Here is a 21,188-nt window from a genome sequence, read left to right on the forward strand (position 1 = left end):
TAACAATTGGAAGCAGAAACTGAGAAAGAGATTCAGGATTTGCCACAGGTTGTGAGCTGCTGTTTTTCATACCTGGATGGTAGCGTGACTCAAGTTTGGAGACTGTCATACTGACTGTGAAATCTAGCTCACTGTAAAAGTGGCCTCAAGAATGTTTCTGTTAACCTGCTTAAGTGTGTGACTTGTTGCCTAAGAGATGTTTGGAGAACTTTCCTGTCTCTTAGGACATGAAGAATCACCTTAGTCCGTTTTGTTGGTGCAAAAGTTTTTTCTATGACACTACATGGGTTATGTTTGTTTCCTAGTTTTGTTGGTTTTGGCTTCCCCCTCTTCTTGAGTCTGGTACACTCTTACTCATTTCCTGTCCAAATGACACAAATCCAGTCTTTTAATCTCTCCTTACATGGAAGGCTCTTCCATGCCTACAGTGTTTTTTTCTCTTACGTCAGTTCTTCTCTCTTACCATAGTTCTTTTTAGGTTGGTCTCTCAGAGACTACACACAGAACATCAAATGAGGAATATTGGTATCACCATTTCCCAATGTTTCTTTCAGTCCCATTTAATTTTGTGCACGGGTGAAATCCTGGGTAAACCCAGTAAGACAGTAGCAACACTTTTTAATTTTCAGTGCAGCAATGGTATATTCTCTAAACATTTTGCTTATGTTTTTGACCTCCAGATCTCCTGGCCAGGTACTGCAGATGTTTCCATGATCTGAATCATTCTTGAATTGTAGTAAACCATTAAAAAAAAAAAAAAAAAAAAAAGAACAACAAAAACTACAACAACTTATAGTAATACTTGATTTATTTTTTTTCCAGGTTATGTCATCTTGAATATTTTGTGTGCAAATTGTCTATTTACTTAGCATGGTTCAGTTTGGTTCTCCCTTTTTTAGTCTTGTCCTAGAAAAGATTAAAGTAAGAATGAAAAAACATAATGGTTAATTACAGTCATGCTTCAGTTCCTTGTCTCTGGTGGTCTCAGGTCTTTGAAAGACTGTTAGTTAGGTAGACATTATTGACTCCTGGGGTACACTGATAGTTAGTGGTCTCCAACTAGGCTTCATACCCCTGATCACCATCCTCTTGGCCCGTCTGTTCAGCCAGTTTTCAATCTACCACACTGTCTACTCATTCAGTCCATACATCAACAGCTTCTCTAAGAGCAAATGATGGGAAACAGTGTTGAAAGCCTTATTGAAGTTGAATTAAATAACTGTCCTTCCTTTGTCTACCAAGCCAGTCATTTCATTACAGAAGTTTATCATGTTGGTGAAGCATGACTTCCTCTTGGTGAATCCATGTTGACTTCTTGTGACTTTCTTGTCATTTATGTGCCTGGAACTGGTTTACAGGACTAACTGCTCCACCAGGGATCAAGGTGAGGCTGACGGCCTGTAGTTTGCTGAGTCCTCTTCCTTGCCCTTCTTGAAGATAGGAGTGACATTTGCTTTCCTCCAGTTTTTGGGCATTTCTCCCAGTGACCATGAGAGTTCAAAGATTATCAGAAGTGGCCTTGCAATGATACCTGCCAGCTCCCTCATCATGGGTGCATCCCATAAGGGCTCATGGACATCTGATGTTACTCTGCAAAAAAAAAATAAAAAATAATATATATATATATTATGATATATATTTATGAATTCTTAGGGTAGTTTTTGGAGATAACTAGATAACTAAACTTTTGCAGATTGTTCCCATTAAAGTGAGTTTAAAATAGTTTAATGTACACAGAGTTTCCTTGGAGAGCTCAGCATAAGATTTTATTTTTGATTCCTGATATTTATACTTCTAGCCATCAGCATTTATTCACTGTATAAAAAATATTCTCTTAACCTTTTATGAAGCAAATTCGAAGGAATTACACAAGTGCTACTAATTCTTTTAGGAAGCCTCTTCTTTTTGAGATACATAGTCCTGACAGCAGCTATGTAATCCATCACTTGATTTATTTTTTTTCATAAGCCTTGCAAAAAAAACCTTAGTTTTGTAAGTCAGAGGAAATAAAGATATAAAGGCTCATAGTGATTACTTCATGATATTAAATTAAATCAATCCAAGCATAGAAAAGGAGCAAGAGGCTGTTTTTTTTTTTTTTTTTAATTTGCAGCTGTTTCTTTTTGCCAGTAGCCAGAGTTCATTTTGAGCAGTTTAGATTCAGTAAACTCGTGCAGTATTTCATTTTGTTTTTCTGTGCTAAATTAATACCTCTGCGGTATAATTTTATGATTAACATGGCCTGAATACATGAACTAAGATATTTTTCCACTTGGGTGAAAAATTGGTAAATTCATAAAGAAAGGATCCAGTGCTGAGATTTCAAATGTTAAACCTACTGTGCTGCATCGTTCATAGGTTTAAAAATGTGGAATAATTTTCAAATAAAAAAAAGCATGTTAAAAATGAACTTTGAAAATTGAGAACGTAAAGATGAATAAAGCACGTTGACTCATAAATGTTAATTTTTTTATTAAAACTCTCCATAGAAGTCTGAGGGGGACAAATTATTCCAAATGGTTTACTAGCTCCTGGGGTTTATTGCTTATATCTCAAGTCATGGGTGAGACAGTGTAAACAACAATGCATAGTGAATCTGGCTACTAGAATGTATTTAGTAACCAAGGAGATTAGAGCTTTTACCTCACTTGGATGTCTCCCAGGCTTGCTCACTGGCTCTCCTCCCAGGCTTATGTTCACTAGCTCCCCACTGCCCCTCCCAGCAGGCAGGTAGGTGCTGGCCTGGGAAGACTGGGCATAAATTGTGTTGGTTCCTGCTGTACCACTGCTTGCAGCTGTCAGTCTTGAGCATCACTGGCCAGAATGCATGGACATGTCTTGGCCTCCATCTTCCTGATCTTGCCCTATTTCCAGCATCTTACCTCTAGGCAGAATACTCATCCTCTTCTTTCCAGGTCTACTTTTTCCTGAGTTCAATTCTGTTTGGGGATCTTCCTCTTCTACCTTCTCTTCCTGCTGGAACCCCAAGCTCAGATTTTTTCCAATGTAAATAGTTCATATGCAGAAGTACAGCATGTAATCAGCATTACATTTAGTGGCTCAGTTTCCAGTTACTTTAGATTCAGGTTGTGCCACTTTCGCTTTGGTATGGTAATATAAAAATTTGCAACCAGCCTGTACCAGTTACAGCTAGCAAGTAGCAGACTTTTGCTTAAGAGTTCAAAATTCAATTCTGAACATTTATCTCCCCTCTTCATCCTCACCACTACAGTCAAATACCTCTCAATGTTTAGCATTTGTAATTCCAGCTTTTTTTTTTTTTTATTAACCTAAAACATTGGCATAAAAGCAATAGTAGGTAGGAAAAAGGAAAAAAAAAAAAAGAATTTAAGAATTTTTCTGAATGTAAAATTTAGAGTGTTGATGTACTTCTAGGAAGTATATTACATCCAAATTTTTCTTATCCAACTATCCTTATCTCTGAGCAGAAAAACTGAGTGATTCTAAATCTATAAATGTCTAGTTTTTAGGAAGTTTTAATTTCTGTTATGCATTAGAGTCTTGATAAGTTTAATTTTTAAACCAGATTTTAAGGTGGAGATCAGAGATCAAATCTTTGGCTTGTATGAACTGCTGTAACTTTGCTGACTGTTGTGGAGCTCTGAAAACTTACACTTGCATTGATTGCCAAAAGGGAATATCAAAAATAATATAATGCTCTCCTGTCTCTCAGCCCAGTGAAATTCTGCACAGAGCAATTACTTGTTATGGTTTAAGAAATGCTTGAAGTGGAATAGTGTATAATGGCATATTATATTTGTTTTTTAAGTTGTGAATGTCAGAAGTTCTCATAGAAAAAGACTTGGTTAAGAGTACCTGTAGGAAGTCGGTGGGATATATTAGTTTGAATGCATTCTAAATGGAAGGGGATAGCAAGGGAGTGTCAGCTTTGCATAGTTGCAAGGTATTATTGATCATGTAGTTGATGTTAGCTTATGCTATGAGAGGGGTGATGCTAGATGACAGTTCCTGTTACATGAAACTCTGTTGCTTGAAACAGCAGGATCTTGCCTTTGCTAATAGTTCAAGCCCTTTTGAACTTAGAACTCAAATTGATCAGTAAATCATTGGCCTCTTTCTGAACGCTGGACCTTGCCTCTGTGAGTTGCAATGGCTTCTTGTTCTCATTTCCAGCTGTGCTGACTGATAGATCTACTCCTGAGCCCAGAACAAGGAACACTAGCCATTAACAGCCGAGTCATTAACAGACTTGATGAAATAGACTTGTCAAAACTGTTGTAGTTTCAATGTCTGTGTTTTGGTGATACTAGGAATGCTTAAATAGATGATGACAAGTTAGTCTGAGACTTAATAGCATAACAGTATCATATTAAGAACATAATATTGCAAACTTCTCTCCAGAGTAGCTGGTCTTTCAGGATAACAATAATAATTGTATCCCAAAATATTTGGAGACCGTTCTTTTTTTTAGTACACAGTTTTAAGTACAGCCTGAAAATTACCTTCATAATATCAGTGTTCCGTCAAAGCAGGAGAATAACCTGACATTACAGAAGGTTTCTTTTGTTAATAAGAAAGTCTCCACTTAATATGAAACATGTACGTATCTTCCTCTTTGTCAGGAGGGCTTTTATTTTTTCAGTGAATAGCACAGGCATATTCTGAAAGTTAAAACTTTGATTCTTAGTGGTTATATGAAAGTGTTTCTAGACATGTAATTTCAAAAAGTTACAAATGGAAAGTATACTACTAGTTTTGCTGTTGCATGCTCTGAAAAGATAAGGTTCTAAGTTTAACCATAGAAAGTTGACTATGCCATACTGAAGTCATGTGGCAGAATAGTAAATATGAATTATATATATTTATTTATTTGTGTAACTTTCTAGTTAACATAGTTCTTCTAGAACAAGTTCTAAACACACACTAGTTTCAGTGCATAGTGCTCTGAAATAGCATCATTTCATGTGGCAAGAAAACTTTCTGCAGAGCCTGATGAGAATACATAAATCTGAAGCCTAGAAAAATACAATTTTTACCTTAAAAATTAAAACCCTAAATGCTCTCATTTCTTTAAACACAGTAGAACATTGCCAAAGGTTCAAATGAAGGAAAAAGAATGTTTCTCTCCAATCTTCCAGTATAGCAAACTTCCTTTACTAGGAAGAATTAAATAGAATTTAAATACTTGCATAGATTTAGATAAGTATTCAAGGAAATAGGTATAAACTTAGATTCCTATATAATAGGTATGAACTTAGAATAGGTATATACTTAGATTCCTTGCTAGATTGAGTCTTACACTATTTTTATTTTAAACATAATTCCTGTTATAATGGTACCTTGATTGTTATATGTATGTTTTTAGAAACAAAAAGTTTGCATCTCTGAAAATCACATATATGTCGTCAAAATTCATTCATTTTCTTGTTGTTTTCTTTTGTTTGTTTGCTTGCTTGCTTGCTTGTTTTGTTTTGTTTTGTTTTGTTTTACTGCCTTTACTCATTGACTGTCTTGTTTGAGAAAGCTTTTTATTTTTATGTCAACTGAAAGACTTGAACAGAAAGGTGTGGGGTTCCAAACTTGCTGTGAAGGTCTGAATGAAACAGATACAGAGTGATGTCCTTTCAGTGGTCCATATTGCTGAGGTGGTATGTTATATTGCACTGTATGGCTGGAGTTCCCAAACTGCAGAAGACCATGTCTTCATGTGTATATCACAGTTACAGACCAGGCAAGAGGAGAAAAGAGGAGGGTGTGAACTACCAATATCCAAAATGACTCCTGGGTAGCCTCTAGGAGAACAAGAGATGACAGAAAATATCAGTCAAATGCTATATGAGTCTATATGAGACAATGAGGAGAATTTAAGCTCCTAATCTATGGGCTGAATAGTGCAAATGCTAGTGCTGTGTTTTCTTTGCAAAAAGATTAGAGCAGGTCTGTGAACTCCTGAAAAATTTCCCTCACTCCTCTTCTCCACTCCAGCTTTTCATAGAATCATAGAATGGCTCGGGTTGGAAAGGACCCTAAAGATATCTAACTCCAACCCCCCTGCTATAGGCAGGGATGTCACCCACTAGATGAAGGCCCCATCTAGCCTGGATATGAAATCCTCCAGGGGTTCACCTCTGTGAACACTTCCAAGTTCAGTCTACGACTTCTCTTGGCAACCTGAGAAGTTGTAGGTTCAGTATGATTTTAACCTATAATTTGATCTCGTCCAACTGCTGGACTATTGTAGCAGAACTGCCATTCATGTGTAGAAGGACCATAGACAGAGATGCACATTGCTTGACTATGTGCCACCTTTTTCTTCTAGTGGCTGCATGCTGGTGACATAGAAGACCAGAGAAATGAATCATTCTTGAACTACACACCCTATTGGGGATCTGTTGTCCTAGTTCCTATGATATATCTTAGATATGAAATTCAATAGGAAAGTTGATATGCCTGTATTTTGCTTTGATGTGTACAGATAAAGAATAAATTTTTATCTTTATATTTTATTTAATATTAGTATATTAACTATATATTAGTATATTGATTATATACTATATATATAAACCTTATATATATAAAGTTTAAAATTATATTTTGTATTGTATATTGTATATTATATATTATATATTATATATGTATTACATATTATAATTTTAAAGTTTGGGTGCTTGATCATCCAATGTGTGATTCTTCTTTGATTCAGTCAGAATTGTAGGAAGATCATCTGTCGTATACACACAAAAGACAGTTGATTTGAAGTTCTAAACAACGTAAAATCACAAGAATTCTGATAAACATCTAAATGCCTTCTGATTAGTGTGTGTTTTCTAGTATTCCAAGGACAGTATTACCTTTACAACACTCGTTTGAGTGTTGCATTAACAGTGAACTTCACAGCTTTAGTCTGGAAAAAAATAGAAAAATAATAAACAAATGTCCTTATGTGATTGGAAACCTTTAAGGATGGAAAAAATGCCTGGCCTAACACTGTTAAATAATAGCAAAACTGTTTTATTTCTGAATCAGGATTCTCTTAACATTTTGGGGTGTCTTATGAAAACTTATTTTCATGAATTAAGTAAGCTTCTTAACAAAGCTTATTATGAAAACTAGGAATTGAATAATTCCAAAAGAAAATGAAATTCCAAATTAAAAAAATCAATCTGTGTCTAGATCCCTAGAACTGGAACATGGTTAAGATGACAAATAGCTACTCATGTTTTTCTTTGGGCATTTTTGGAAAAGTTTTCTTTATAAGAGAAGCAATTTTGTGCACAAATAAAACTGGGCCCAGGGCATATTTTGGGCAGTATTGCTGTTCAGCTGTATTTAGTTCAAAACATTTTCTTGAATGATATGCAGATTTTTGTTTTTCTTTTTATTAATACACAAAGTACAAGCCAGGGACTAAGGGTATTAGGATGTTTTAGAAATGTATTAGGACTGATTTATTTAAAAAAAAAAAGTTTTTGTCGTGATTTCAAATCAGGAATGCATTTCTGTTCAGAAACAAAGTATTTCTATTCAGTGACTACAGACCTGGTTCATAGTGGTATCTACGAAGAGGAAGCACACAATTAGATCACCTGTTTAAATGGCAGCCTAAATGAAATCAAGTGTTTGCATACATACTTAATTTTTAACAACATTTGACAGGTAATATTTTTTATTAAACTGACCGATACATGATTAACATACCTAATAAGAAAAAGTAAACATTTCATTAAAGTGTGTTTTTAATAGCATTGTGATGCTGGCTGCCTCTGTATACTGAATAGTTCTTAAAACATGGTCATTGTTTATTTTACAGTTTATACCAGTACCCTTTATCATATATAACTTCTGTTACTGTTAAAATAGTTGCAACCTTTCAAATGTTTGGCATTTCAAGAAATCTGCAGTAGCCTTCCAAACTTCTCTGCAAGCCTTCTTGTTTTTATTGATGACTGGGTGTGTAATTATATGTTTTCTTTTTAAACTTTAATGGATATTTCCAACTTGAATGATCAGTTCACAGATACCACCATAGGTTATGGAGTAAGATACACAAAATGCTCAGCTAAATTGCCCATTTCTTTTACATTTTCCTTGTCTAAAAAAAAAAAAAAATTTTAATAGATATATTCAGTTTATCTTAAGCATGCATACCTGACTGTAGAAAGTCAAATCTGTAAAACAGCATGTTCAAAAATTTCCAACATTTGGTTGAACTCTGCCAATTTCTGATAAATGTTTGATATCCTGTTATCCTCCTGTGTTTTTATTGGAAAAATACTCTCAGAGAAGTTTTTTTATCATAATAATTCAAAACTACCTAAGTGATAAAATTCCATGTGATTCACATAGAATCACATAGAATTCACATTCCATGACTTGTGCCTTACTTGCCATGGTGTTCTGGGAAAACTGTCAATCACACCAACTCATGTGCCCTAGCACAACCATCTGTTTTAGAGGTGTTCACAGCTTCCCTTCCCTTCCCTTCCCTTCCCTTCCCTTCCCTTCCCTTCCCTTTGCTTTTTTTTTTTAAAAAAAAACATTTTCATTTTCTGTTTCCTTTAGTTTGCTGGCTGTTTTCTTCAGGCTTCATCTCATCTAATTTTAGTAGTCATCTTTTTAATAGTCATCCATGCTCCCTTTATTGTGTGGTGAAGAACAGACCTCCCCAGAGACTTGGACTGGTAGAATACCTTTTTTCCTTTTTCTATCCATTGAAATCCAATCCTTAGTTCCCTTTCACTTAGTCCCTTTTACTCCTTGTTCTCTATGAATTCTTTAGAATCGGACTGTGTCGCTATGTACATTTGTGTATCTTTATATCTTTAGTTAGGTTTTAGGTGTTATCCAATTAGTAAAAAAAAATGTAAACGATGACCTTGTATTAACAAAGACATCCGTTGATCAAGTTAGAGAACATAATTCATACAGCTTCAGCAAGTTATTAGCTTTGTTCTGAGTTTACATAAAATAAGATCATAACGGTGTGTTGTATATTTTTAAAAGCCATTTTATTTTAATTTTAGCAATTTACATTACTAATTTACCCTGTTTTGGAATAATCTTGTTACAGCTTCTGCTACATTTGAAGACTTTCAGATCCGGCCTCATGCTCTTTTTGTTCATTCTTACCGAGCACCAGCCTTTTGTGACCATTGCGGAGAAATGCTGTGGGGACTCGTGCGTCAGGGACTCAAATGTGAAGGTAAGATGCAGTGAGGTGGGCTTTTCAGACTCAGGAAGGGAGTCTACCATTCCATTTATGGATGTTGTTTCTGATGCTGCTTTTAAAGGCATCAATAGAATTATACAGTAGGTAGAGACAGTGAAAACAAACTATCATAGTAATAAAATGATTAAGGAACTGATCCTTTTGAATCCTCTGAGGCCTCCTAGATGGTGATCTGTAAGTGGACATGCAAAAAAAAAAAAAAAAAAAAAAAAGTTTATAAACATTTTGAAAGAAAAGTTATCTGTGTTTTATTTAGAATAGAACAGAATAGTTCAGCTGGAAGTGACCTTCAAACTGCCTGACCACTTCTGGGCTAACCAGAAGCTGAAGCCTATTAATGAGGGCATTGTCCAAATGCCTCTTGAACACAGACAGGCATGGGGCATCAACCACCTCCCTAGGAAGCTTGCTCTAGTGTTTGGCCACCTTCACCACAAAGTAATTTTTTCTAATGTCCACTCTGAATGTCCTGTGACACAGCATTATGCTGTTCCCTTGGGTCCTGTCATCAGTTACGAGGGAGAAGAGACCGGCACTTCCTTCCCCACTTCCCATCCTTGGGAGAGTTCAAGAGATCTCTCCTATGAGTCTGAGTGTATTTCCTAATTCTCTATCACATGAATTCAGTTAATTAAAGTGAAATTACTGTCAGTCCATGTGAAGTTGCAGTAGCTGTCTTTTCTCATTTTACCAGGACTATTTGACCTCTGCCAGACTGCATGTGCAATGGAATATACCATGTCCAGTGAAAGACTTCTTTACTTAACAAATGTCACAGAACTTTCCTGCGCTTTCAGAACATAGATTTTTGAAGAATGGAAGAAACAATACTGATTATAGATAAAAGCTTTCCAGAGCTTGTAACTTTCTCTCTCTAAAAATTTGTAGAATATAGGAACTAAACAAGCAGAGTAAGGGAAAAAAAGTTTAATCAAAAATAACGTGACATTTTTATTCACCAAATATTTTTTTTAAAGTTACTTGCTTTTTTCCAGTAATAAACTGTAATCAGATGGTTGTAAACTTCTCTTTACAGGATGTGGCCTAAATTACCATAAGAGATGTGCATTTAAAATTCCTAACAACTGCAGTGGCGTACGGAAAAGGCGCCTGTCAAATGTTTCCTTAACAGGACTCAGCTCTGTTCGGACAGTTTCTGCAGAACCATCACCCAGTATGCCGGATGAAGTCCTTCTGGTATGCAATTCCTTAGCTATGGAGGGCATGGACGTTGCTGTTATGCAATGACATTTAGTGCTATAGGATCTGTTTTTGCTTGTTGTAGACTACAGAGGAGGGGGTGGTATGCAAATTATAAAGCTATGCTGTGGGAAAAGGCATCTTGACGTAAAAAGGGAGGTCACCAGCTTAAGGTATGTGAGCTTGAGGTATGTGTCACTTCTGATACTCCCAGTAGTCTCCTGCCTTTGTGAAGAATTAGGTTATGTTGAAGGTCTGAAACTGCCACCTGTACTGATGTGAGAAGCTTTATCTTGGAGGATGTTTTCCCTGGAACTAGAAGTTGAATTTCTTCTGCATCAGATGATTATGTCCATTAATTCATGATATAGGAAAGAAGGGGCCTCAGAATACTGAGCCGCATACCACTGCATCAAACACAGTATCTTTAACAGTCAAGGCTATAGTTAATTCACTTCAGCCTGTATGTTTAACTTATTTCTTAGTGTTCAGAAGAAAGAAAAATCTTCCTTATTTCCCTAAACAAGTCTTTGTGGTAAATGTAGTATGTATGGAATGTGTGTACTTATCTGTGCAAATGTGTGTAGATGTAGAGGTACAAGATACACACCTGTACACATACATATACAGCATATTTGTGTATACATTAATACAGTAGTTTTCTGTCATGAAAACAAGACTCTGAGAACTAAATGCAATGACTGGAATAAGTTAGAATATGTATTTTTTATCTTTGCAATATTTGTTCTTTTTAACATTAATGGTCATAATATACTCTTAATAGTTAAGAATTTACGCTGTGTGTAAATGACTCCACTCCTAAGTGAAAGTTTTGAAAACTTTAAGGTTTGAAAGAGAGGAAAGAATTTATAAGTACACACAACAATTATCGTGTTTTCCTCTCAATTAGAATATTAAACTTATTAAACTTGACATACTAAAAGGACACTATTGCAAATGATGTAGACCTGGTGTTATATGCAGTGCCATCTATGAGCCATAATTATGTACTTATGCTGCTGATTATCATTAGCCTAAAGCTACTTGGAAATTAAGGTTAACATTATGAATCTGTATTTTTAATTGAAAAGCTGCATAAATGAGTAAGGTGCTTAAGTTCTGCAAAAACTGCAGCACCAGATCTTTATAGATTAGTTGTAATTCTCAGTAGGTTGTTTCAGAATGCCAACTTATTCAGACCAATACAGATGAAATTTAGAGGAAGACTGACCCTAATTCTGAATTGTTTCTGGAATTTGGTTTTAAAATGCTGTATGGGTGTGAGTTCTAGTATATTCTCAATATGTGCACTGAATTCAGTTACAAGATATCAAAAAAATGTAAGTTTGAAAATACTTTTAATTATATGGCTCTGTTGGTTGCTAATATGCTCTTAAATGAAATAGCTGTTTTGCAAAGCTATATGGTTTAAATCTGTTGAAAATCTTAAAATTAAAATAAATACATTAAGTTTCATACATACTGAAGACTACTTCTCTAGGACCTTGTAATACTCAGGGTACCCAAGCTGATGATTCAGAACATCACACATGCATGTGCGCATGCACGTGCACACACACATGCATGCACAAAGAAAAAGGAAGGAGCAGGGATGGACATAAGCCTAGGGAAATGAAATAGCTTTCCAATTTCACTTTTATTTCAGGAAGTCACAGTATCATTTACCAGATTTTCAGATGATCTCACATACTACTACTACTTGTCTTTTCTTTTCTTTTCTCTTCTTTTTTTGCATTGAATATATTTCAATTCCCCTCTCCCCCCCCCCCCCCCCTTTTTTTTTGAGTGTGCATAAGCTTTGCCAGTTTTCCTATATCAGATCTGTCCTTTGGACTCCATTCTTCTGCAGTACTCATGAGATAAGTTTTATGGCTGTTTATAATGTGGTATCAATCAAAGCATGCACTTTGGAATGTTTCATTCTTCTAGAGTCTGTGTGAATATACTAAGAGGCATCATCCTCATTCACAAAAATTATCATTCATTATTGTTACTAGTATTGGTACGGTAGTTGAATCACAGATAGTAAAATATAGTCTCTATTTGGGACCAGTGAATTCAGAGATCTGCCGGTTACTTTAACAGGATTAAAATAAATGGTATTTTTACCCCTATTTACTATGTGGTGTGAGAGCAGCTGAGAGCGAATGAGCTTCTGGAGACCTTTCATAGGTGGAATTATTATCTGAGTCATGATTTCAGAATCTTTCTTTGTTGACACTGTATGAACCAGAAAGAAGCCAACTTCAGCTCATGCTGTTAAATTTAGTTAGTAAGTCTCGCTGCTGGAAACATGCCACATAGGAACTTAAGAAGTTTTGCCCTAACTTATGTAATTGTGGCATTTGAAAAATCTTTCAGACATGGTAATGTGGAATCTTTCAAAGCTTACTTTAATTATCCTTTCCTAGGGAACCACCACATGCAGGCACAGTTTCAGTTTGGGTATAGATATGTCTTCATTAGCCAATAAAGCATTTCATTTGAGCTGAAAATTAACTGAGGACTATACTTAAATGCAGCTTTAAAAATCTATTTCCAAAGAATAAAATCTGGGCAATAACCTTATTTGATTCTTAGCTTCATAGTGTACAACACTTCAAATGGAAATGTTAAAATTATGTAGGACTAGGAGAATGTTTTGTAACTCATGTTTTTATCCATCATAGCTCAAATGCAATTCTTTTGCATTTCATTCTATAACACAGAATGAAAGTATAAAATAATAGTACATCCATGCTTGCTTCTAAAGTAACATTATTTTCTGTCTTTTTTCCCATATTGCTTTTTTTTTTTTTTTTTTTTTTTTAATTCTTGTTTCCAACTTCCATTCTCAGTCTCCTGTCAGCCCTGGCTATGAGGTATGTACTAAATATACTCTACTCCCTACCATACTATCAGGAACATTCCATTCTTCATTGATTATCAGTATCAGTGTGAAATAATGCATGGATTTATTCAGATTATGATGGCCTTATGTGATCTTCAGAAGTAAAGAGCATTTGTTTTTTCTTTTAGAAAGAGTATATCTGATACAAAACTTTAAAGTTGGGATTCCAAAGTAAAAGTCATGATTATGCTTATATTAAACAGTAAAATTAGCTAAAACACCGTGGCATTAAAATATTTTAATATGAAAGTGACATATTGGTTGGACTATAGCCTTTCTTTACTGGTAATACATGGGAAGAAAATTTTAATTTCACTTTCAGAACACTGGGAATTTGCTGGAGTAATGTAGAAAATAAACTTTTTGAGCTGAACAAACCTGACATTTAAGTGCTCAACAGCAAACTTCTAATGCCATAATGCTTAATGTATTAAATGTAAAAAATATCCCAACAAAAACTATTAAAAATGTAGCTCCCTTTTATTTTAAAGAATTGTGAGTGTATGAAATTCAAAGTCCAACTGAACCCTGAATTAAAACGTAGGATACAGAAAGTAAATTTGGAATGACCTACCATTCCTACACTGCTGTGCCATGAAATAATGAATGAGGTCAGTGTACTAGCTACTGTGCATTAAATACTCTGACTGAATTTCTTGTCACTAATTCAGACTACATTAGAACTTTTTAAGGGCTAATTTGCCCAAATATGGTTGTGTTTGTAGTTCATGACAGCTAGATGAGATCTAAATGAGGACTGAGCCAATTATTTTAAGTTAAAAGTTGTGTATGTAGGGAAGTGTTATATATTGCATCATTTTGCAGCTAATATTTGCCATATTTTCAGGAAAATAGCTAGAAGCAAAAATAGTAAACAGCTTAAGTTACACATGTCTCAAACATGAGTTGGTGATGTTTTTGAATGCAACTTTTTGTGATCCCCTGGAAAAGTTTTATGAGGTTCTTCAGCTTGGAAGAGGTTAGAGGTTCAGGTTGTTCTTGTCCTTAGAGAATTATCACTTGTTCTTAAATCCCCTCTTTTGTTTTTAGGAAAGACATGCAAATCTTGGGACAGCTCTGAACTTTTAAAGATTTAGTGAAGCTTTGTCCATCTCCCCCTCCTCCTGTGCTGGCAGCTCACCCACTGCTGGGAGCAGACCTAGCTGCTGAGTGCAGAGTGCTTTAAGCCTGAAGAATCTGAACAGGGTCCAGAACCTACCCCTGGGAGCTTGAGCTGATAGTTGTCAGCTTGTCAGACTTCATATAGGTCTCCACAGCTTAAAGTGAGGACTTGTAAATGCTGTGGCACTAGGAATTTGTGAGGAGCGTGTGGTATGCGTAAGCAAACATACACTCAAAGCTAGTTTTTCATATTTTCTAAGTACTAACACAAGGGTTCACACATATCTAAAATTAAAAAAAAAAAAAAAAAAGGCAAAAAGGTAAACCCTGCAGCACACATTTTACTTTCCTAGCATCTCTGAACTATTCCACATGTTGGCACTGGATCTTCTGAAATGGTACAACATGCAGATTATAGTCTGAGTAACAGAGGCAGCCAGTGCAACCTTTTTTCTTGATTTACCTTTCCCAGATATGTTCAATTGTGCTTTTCCTTCTAATATAAAACTTCTGTTTTCTGTATCAGTAACATCCTACTGTCCCCAAACAAACTTCACCAAGCTGGTTTGTCTAGACCTTCTCTGTCCATTGCTGAATCTTTTTCCAAACCAGTAGCTGTTCATTACACAGTCCTGCAGAGTTAAGGTTGGAATGGAGTCAATGTCAAATGGGCCATGTTTACACAGACATTGAAAAAAAAACTGCCAATATTGGTACATGACAGTATGAACCAGAATTGATTCCATGAAGGGTTTTCTATTATATAGTTTTTTTTTTGTTTGTTTGTTTTTTTTTTAATATTTGTTATTATTATACAGTGGTTATACCTCTTTTATATCAGGGTATGAATTTTGCCTTTTTTTAAAAAAAAAACAGTTCTATGCTGTAAGCATGACTGAGCTCCTGAGTCTGTCTTAAAATGTGGGCAATCTAGTAGTGCAAGGTAATTTCATTAAAATAATGTATTACTTAAAATTATTCTACTTAAAATTAAGGTGTACGTAATAGAAGATTAAACCTAATATTGTTGTAAAAGAAAAATGTCGTTAAGATGCAGGAAGAAAGATTAGCTGCATATAAGCCCAAAAAGCCCTGCAGGCACTAACAACTCCTTTGTCAACAAAGGGTTTTTGTTTTGGGAAATGCCCAACTCTGTCTGAGAAGTTAGTGTAGTCTGCTAACTATTGCTGAAACCCAATAATCTTTTTTTTTGTTACTTCACAAAATGAGGCAGGTTAGAGACAGGTTAGCTGGTGTTGATGTCTGTGCAAGAGGAACAGGATACATAATAATTTAATCTGTGGATACTTTAATATTAACAGTTTGTACTGAAGTCAGTTCTTTGATGTGTTTACACATTTAATGTTGAAGTGTTTTTCAGACCATAACTGTCTAACTGTGATGCTTGTAGGATTAAATCATACACTTGAGTTAAAGAGAAGAGTGCAAGAAGCCTCAAAAGACAACACAGTTGATTGCATTCTAAGTGTGGTATTTCAGTATATTTAATTGAAGATTTGTTTCCTTGAATTTACTTAATTACAGTCACATAGTTTAATTTGTTAAAGTCAACAGTTGCTTTGCAGCAAAAAGCATAGTTCCTGTTGTGACATAGATAGACAGCACCTCATAAGACAGTAGTTTCCTGTTAAAAATTTGTGCATGAACATATTAAGTCTTTATCTTCTGCCTTCAATACAGGAAGGAAATGCATTTTTCAGCAAGTATACTTCAACACAGAAAATGAAACTTTGTGAGGTTGCTTACAATTTTGTTGGTTTTGTTATAATATACATCACTTTTCTCAGTTGTCCAGATATATAAATAAACTAGACAATTTTTTTTCTTTTGTTAAGGCAAACACACTATAGAAATACCTGTGTAGTTTTTGTTGGCCATCTCAGTGTTATATACAGGGATAATGTCACCATGCTTTTTAGATACTGAGCCTGCAAAAGATTAGAATTTCTTTGTGAACAGTTTTGAAAAATTTGTTTCAGGTGAAGTTTACTTATTCAAATGTCTTTCCACAAGCATAATTTAAAAAGGTGATCAAATGTCAAAAATAGTTTTGTTTTGTTTTGTTTTGTTTTGTTTTGTTTTTCCTGGCTGCTATAGCATATGAAGCTCTTCAGTAAAGTTTTGCCAGAATCACTGGGACGTGTTTAGTAGGACTGTTGAGACTTTTAAAAATAAGTCAGGAAAACAGCAGTCTCTTTTATATTTAGGCTGCTCTGTGCAGTTGGATTGCAGGCCTGTTCCTTGTCTTTGCTCCCAATAGGCCAATTCTGCTGTCAGCTTGATTGCTTTCCATTAGTCCCTTCACATCTCCCCAACATTTCTTTGATTTCTGTGTCTGAGAGGGGTGCTAGAAGTGGTGCTAGAAGACAGTTGTACTCACCCAGGCAGACAACAGTGGAATGCTTTGGCAGAGAATTGGTATTTATTCCAGTTTTTTAATTGTATTTTGCAATGGATTTGGACAAGGTAAAAAGGCAGGCGGGATTTCCTGCTCTGTGCTTTTTACCTTTGGAGTAGGAGATATGTGTGGAATCATCTCCTTCCTGCGATGACATGATTCTGCACAATGACTTTGTGCTTCTGCCTACTGTAGGCAAATAGTTGTGTTCTTCAGTAGGTTTTAACAAAGCCCAACAACTAAACCATGAGTATGTTCCAAAAATCTGAAGAAACAGAACAAGAGGTGTGAGGCATCAGCTAATAAAAGTAAGGGGTATACAGAATGTGCCACATTGGCTGGGAAACAGCTTGGCACCTCTTCTTTCTTGAAAAAGGCCTTCTTCCCCCCTCACCTAGGAGTAATAAGCAAGCACTGGATTCTATTTGATATTCTCATTATTTAAGACATAATTAAATGTAAGTCTCTGGATATGATCAGTTTCAGTGGCTTGGTTGGACATCCATACAGTTAAATATCTGCATATGTTCCTTTGTTGTAACTTTGAAAATAATATTCTGATCTGTTAAAATTACCTTGCTAAGATGATTGTTAGAAGGACTGTTTAGTGTTTGGAGCAGTGCAGGCTGTTAGTTTCCATGGTGTAATCCAGTTAAGCAATCATTTCCTGGGAAGTTTCCAGAGTTGCTGAGTCAGTAGTCTGGCTGGCTACCAGGAAAAACTAATTTATCTTTCTAACAAACCAGGCATACCAGTTGAAAAAGAAGGTGCTCTGTGCAAGAGATTCTTGTGTTTTTTTTGGTGAAAATGGTGTAGTTCCTGTTTTCCTTTCTTTCAGGGATTTTAACTTGTGGCGTCTGCCTGATGCTGGGAGCGCTGTAACTTATAGTTAAGGCATATTGACAGGAGTTTTGGAAAGTAATGGGAGGAGAAGGTCATCATTGACAAATTGGAGGAGCCAGTCCTCCTCCTAACTGGTCAGTCACTCCGGGGTATGGAGTGTCCCGTGTGTTGACTGTCCCCCAACTTCCATTCCCTTGCTGCTGAGCAGAAGCAGAGGCTCATGTTGCCTGTGGTACGGCACTGCACTAAGACTGAAGTGGGATCAGTCTGTACCAAAACTGTTCTATTTGTCCTTACATACAAATATTGAGAAGATTGAGCACCTCTTGTGGGCTCTATCCCATCCACAAGTTCTGAGGGCTGTCATTTGTAGGTGGTTTGCACAAGCCGAGCAATGCAGGTTGTGAGGTGCAAGTGGGCCCATTTCCTTCCTGTTGGGCTTCTTCCTCCCTCCTCCTTCCTCTCCTTCCCAAAGCCCTGTTCACATTGCCTTCATATGACTTAATGCAATCTGTCTTGAAAGCATTAGGCAAATTATATTACTCACTGATCAACACTAGATAGTTTAATCCTAAACTGAGTCCAGTTTTTTCATATGCACAGCTGCTTTACAGCGAAAGGAGATCTAAAACTCTGGAAATAAACATATAATATCAAAGCATGTACTTGTATTTTTCCACTTTTACTTGTAGTAAAGAAAAAGACATATGCTTTCTTATACTTGATTCAAACTAACCTGTTTACAGTGATCACATGTACGTGGCTCATAGAATGTATTTTGCATATTTCTCCTTGACTTGACAGGCCTGCATTTATACATTGAATAAGCATGTGATGTTGGCATTGTTATCAATTAGCAAGGAAGCTCTAATGTTGAGTAAATCTGTTTCATATACTAGACAGGTATTTCTGAAGCATAGCTGAAAGAAAAAAAAAATGTCTTTACAGTAAGAAACCTGTCTAGTTTTTGAAAGGAATAAACTTATTTATTCATTCATTTATTTATTTATTTCTATGACAAACACTGTGAAGGCAAGCCTAGAATTGCTCCTTCGGTTCTTCTACCATCAAAATGACCTTCAAATTTCTCTTTACTCCAAGATTCTCAGACAGAAGCATAAAGAAATGTATTTTTATATTTTGGTGACCAGGAAATAATATTCCATTAGTCCCTTCAGATGAAGAATTTCCTATAGCTTTCCTATAGTTATTAGTTTTAAATAAAACAGTTTTTCAAGTTAAGCCAATCTGAAGCTTCAGCTAGTACAACCTTTGAACAGTGGAGGCTCAACAGAGAATGACTCATTTTCTACCTTTCAGTTACAAGATTATTTGCATATGGCGGCAAGAAAGTACTAAGTTTTAAATGATTAGGTTGCATCTTGTCACTTTTTTTTTTCCTTTAGTAAGGTGTAGTCTGGGTAGTCTGTAGTAAGGGTGTAGTCTGTTTCTCAAGGACAATTCTTGGGAGAAAGTTGTTTTCTGTGTCAGTTATTTTCTGGGGCAATTGCCATATTTACATCTTAATAAATTTAGCAGAGAAAATAAGATAACTCATTTCTTTCAGGAATTCTATTGATTCCATTCCTTAGACACAGTGTGTCTCAATTCATACATATCTATATATAGTGGCATCTAAAAACCTGTTCTGATCTATTGTGCATAATTTGAATGTGGTAAGGTTAGTGATAGCAAACATTATAAATAAAGGTGATGGAAAATATTAATCTGCTTTCTATCAAAAACCTGCATGCACATAGAACAAGATAATTTTCTTAATGTTTGTACAAAAGTACATCCTTTCAAAGTTGGCTTTGATATAAAACAGAAAATAAGACAGTGAAAGAAATGCCTCTTGCTTTTATCAGAATACAAAATGCTTTTCTGAGAATTTTTTAATGAATCTTTTTCATTTTGATCAAAATCTGTTTTTAAATTAAAAAACAACAACAACAACAACAACTGTTTCATCCACATTGTGAAATGTATGGTACTCGTGTTAGCAAAAATATTGTTTCATGCCATTCCAATTTTTCAAAAGCAATCTTAAAGATGGGGTATGTTGCATGTTCTTTTAGTGTTTAAAAGTAATTACATTGCTTTTTATGACAGATGACATACCATTTTTGAAGCACATGTGAGTATGATATTCTTTTAACAATTAATAAATCATGATTATTTGAAATATTCTTTTTTATGTATTTCACAGCAAAAGACACCATCAGAATCATTCACCGGGAGAGAGAAGAGATCAAATTCACAGTCCTACATTGGACGACCTATTCAGCTTGACAAGATCTTACTTTCCAAGGTTAAAGTGCCTCACACTTTTGTCATTCACTCTTACACACGGCCAACAGTTTGCCAGTACTGTAAGAAGCTTCTCAAAGGGCTTTTTAGACAGGGTTTGCAGTGCAAAGGTAAGTAAACTCCCTTTAGGAACATAAAAGCTAAGCATAATAAAATTAGTAAATTAGCATTTGAGTAGTTGCTATATAGCCTTACTCAGGATTTTTTCACCAACCTGTCTAGGTGTAGGCAAATGAGCAATTATATTGGATTAAGCTGGGATCAGAATTGCAATAATTGTTCTACAGGAGCTGGCTGCATGCCTGCCTATTCATTGCCTATTCATTATTACCCTGTGGTATAGCTGAGGTAGCTCGCATCTTTGACATTCAGGTGTGGATTATCTTGGCACTAGGTGAGAGTGTGCTCACAGGCAGTGACAGCTGAATAGTTAACACATAGTACCGTATTCTCAATCTTCATTGTTTTCAATCTGCAAGATTTTATGCTTGAATTGAAGCATGTGCATGAGTCTTAGCCGTTCAAAGTTTTGAGGGAGTTCTAAGGGAAGTTAAACAAGATGAGCTTATATGAGAACTTAAGAACATGTTTTTTTAATGCATTCTTACCTACATACTCTCGAGTCTCATGTAGCTATACCTTAGCAGGTGCCAAAGTGAATCAGGCCATTTGGAATGTAGCCTAGACTACTGGCTCACCTTAACCAACGAGAGTGCCTGCAAATACAGAGCATTTTGTATACTACAGTGTTAAATAATGTTGATCAACAGATCCTTAAAATCACCTTCCCTCTATTAAAATAAGCAATAACTTTCGTAAAATGAGTCAATATAGTTTGTGTTGCTTCCTTGAATACCCTGCAAAAGTTCAAAGTTAAATTCATTTCACTTAAGTGATTCTGATGTGATTTAACTCAAGCAAAATCTGTATAAAGGCATCACCTGTTTCAGTTTGTTTTGAATCTCTGTGACATAAGCAAATATTAAGCTGATTTAAAAATATATATATTTGCCAACAGTTTGGCACTGCTGTACCTCAGTTGGTTTTTTAATCAATTTGAAGTTAAATAATTACAAGGATATAGACATCCTTAGAATATTTCTTCCTTCCTGACTTTGCTTTTCCAGCTGTGTTATTAAGTTACAGCTCTTAGTTTAAGTAAAATGTATTCC

General features: G+C 35.4%; 1 protein-coding gene across 2 annotated transcripts in view; it reads left to right on the plus strand.

Moving 5' to 3' along the window:
• PRKD1 (protein kinase D1) overlaps positions 1–21,188 on the plus strand; it is a 126,317-nt gene that overhangs the window by 77,930 nt on the left and 27,199 nt on the right. Inside the window, exons 3-6 of one of the 2 annotated variants that reach the window (XM_035327728.1) lie at positions 9,053–9,184; positions 10,248–10,408; positions 13,270–13,293; positions 19,916–20,126. In XM_035327728.1, coding sequence (XP_035183619.1) covers positions 9,053–9,184; positions 10,248–10,408; positions 13,270–13,293; positions 19,916–20,126 — 528 coding nt within the window. The remainder of the gene's footprint in view (positions 1–9,052; positions 9,185–10,247; positions 10,409–13,269; positions 13,294–19,915; positions 20,127–21,188) is intronic. The other variant, XM_035327729.1, reaches the window with a different exon arrangement.

This window comes from Oxyura jamaicensis, chromosome 5, assembly GCF_011077185.1.
Source record: "Oxyura jamaicensis isolate SHBP4307 breed ruddy duck chromosome 5, BPBGC_Ojam_1.0, whole genome shotgun sequence".
In the NCBI taxonomy this organism is placed as follows: Eukaryota; Metazoa; Chordata; class Aves; order Anseriformes; family Anatidae; genus Oxyura; species Oxyura jamaicensis.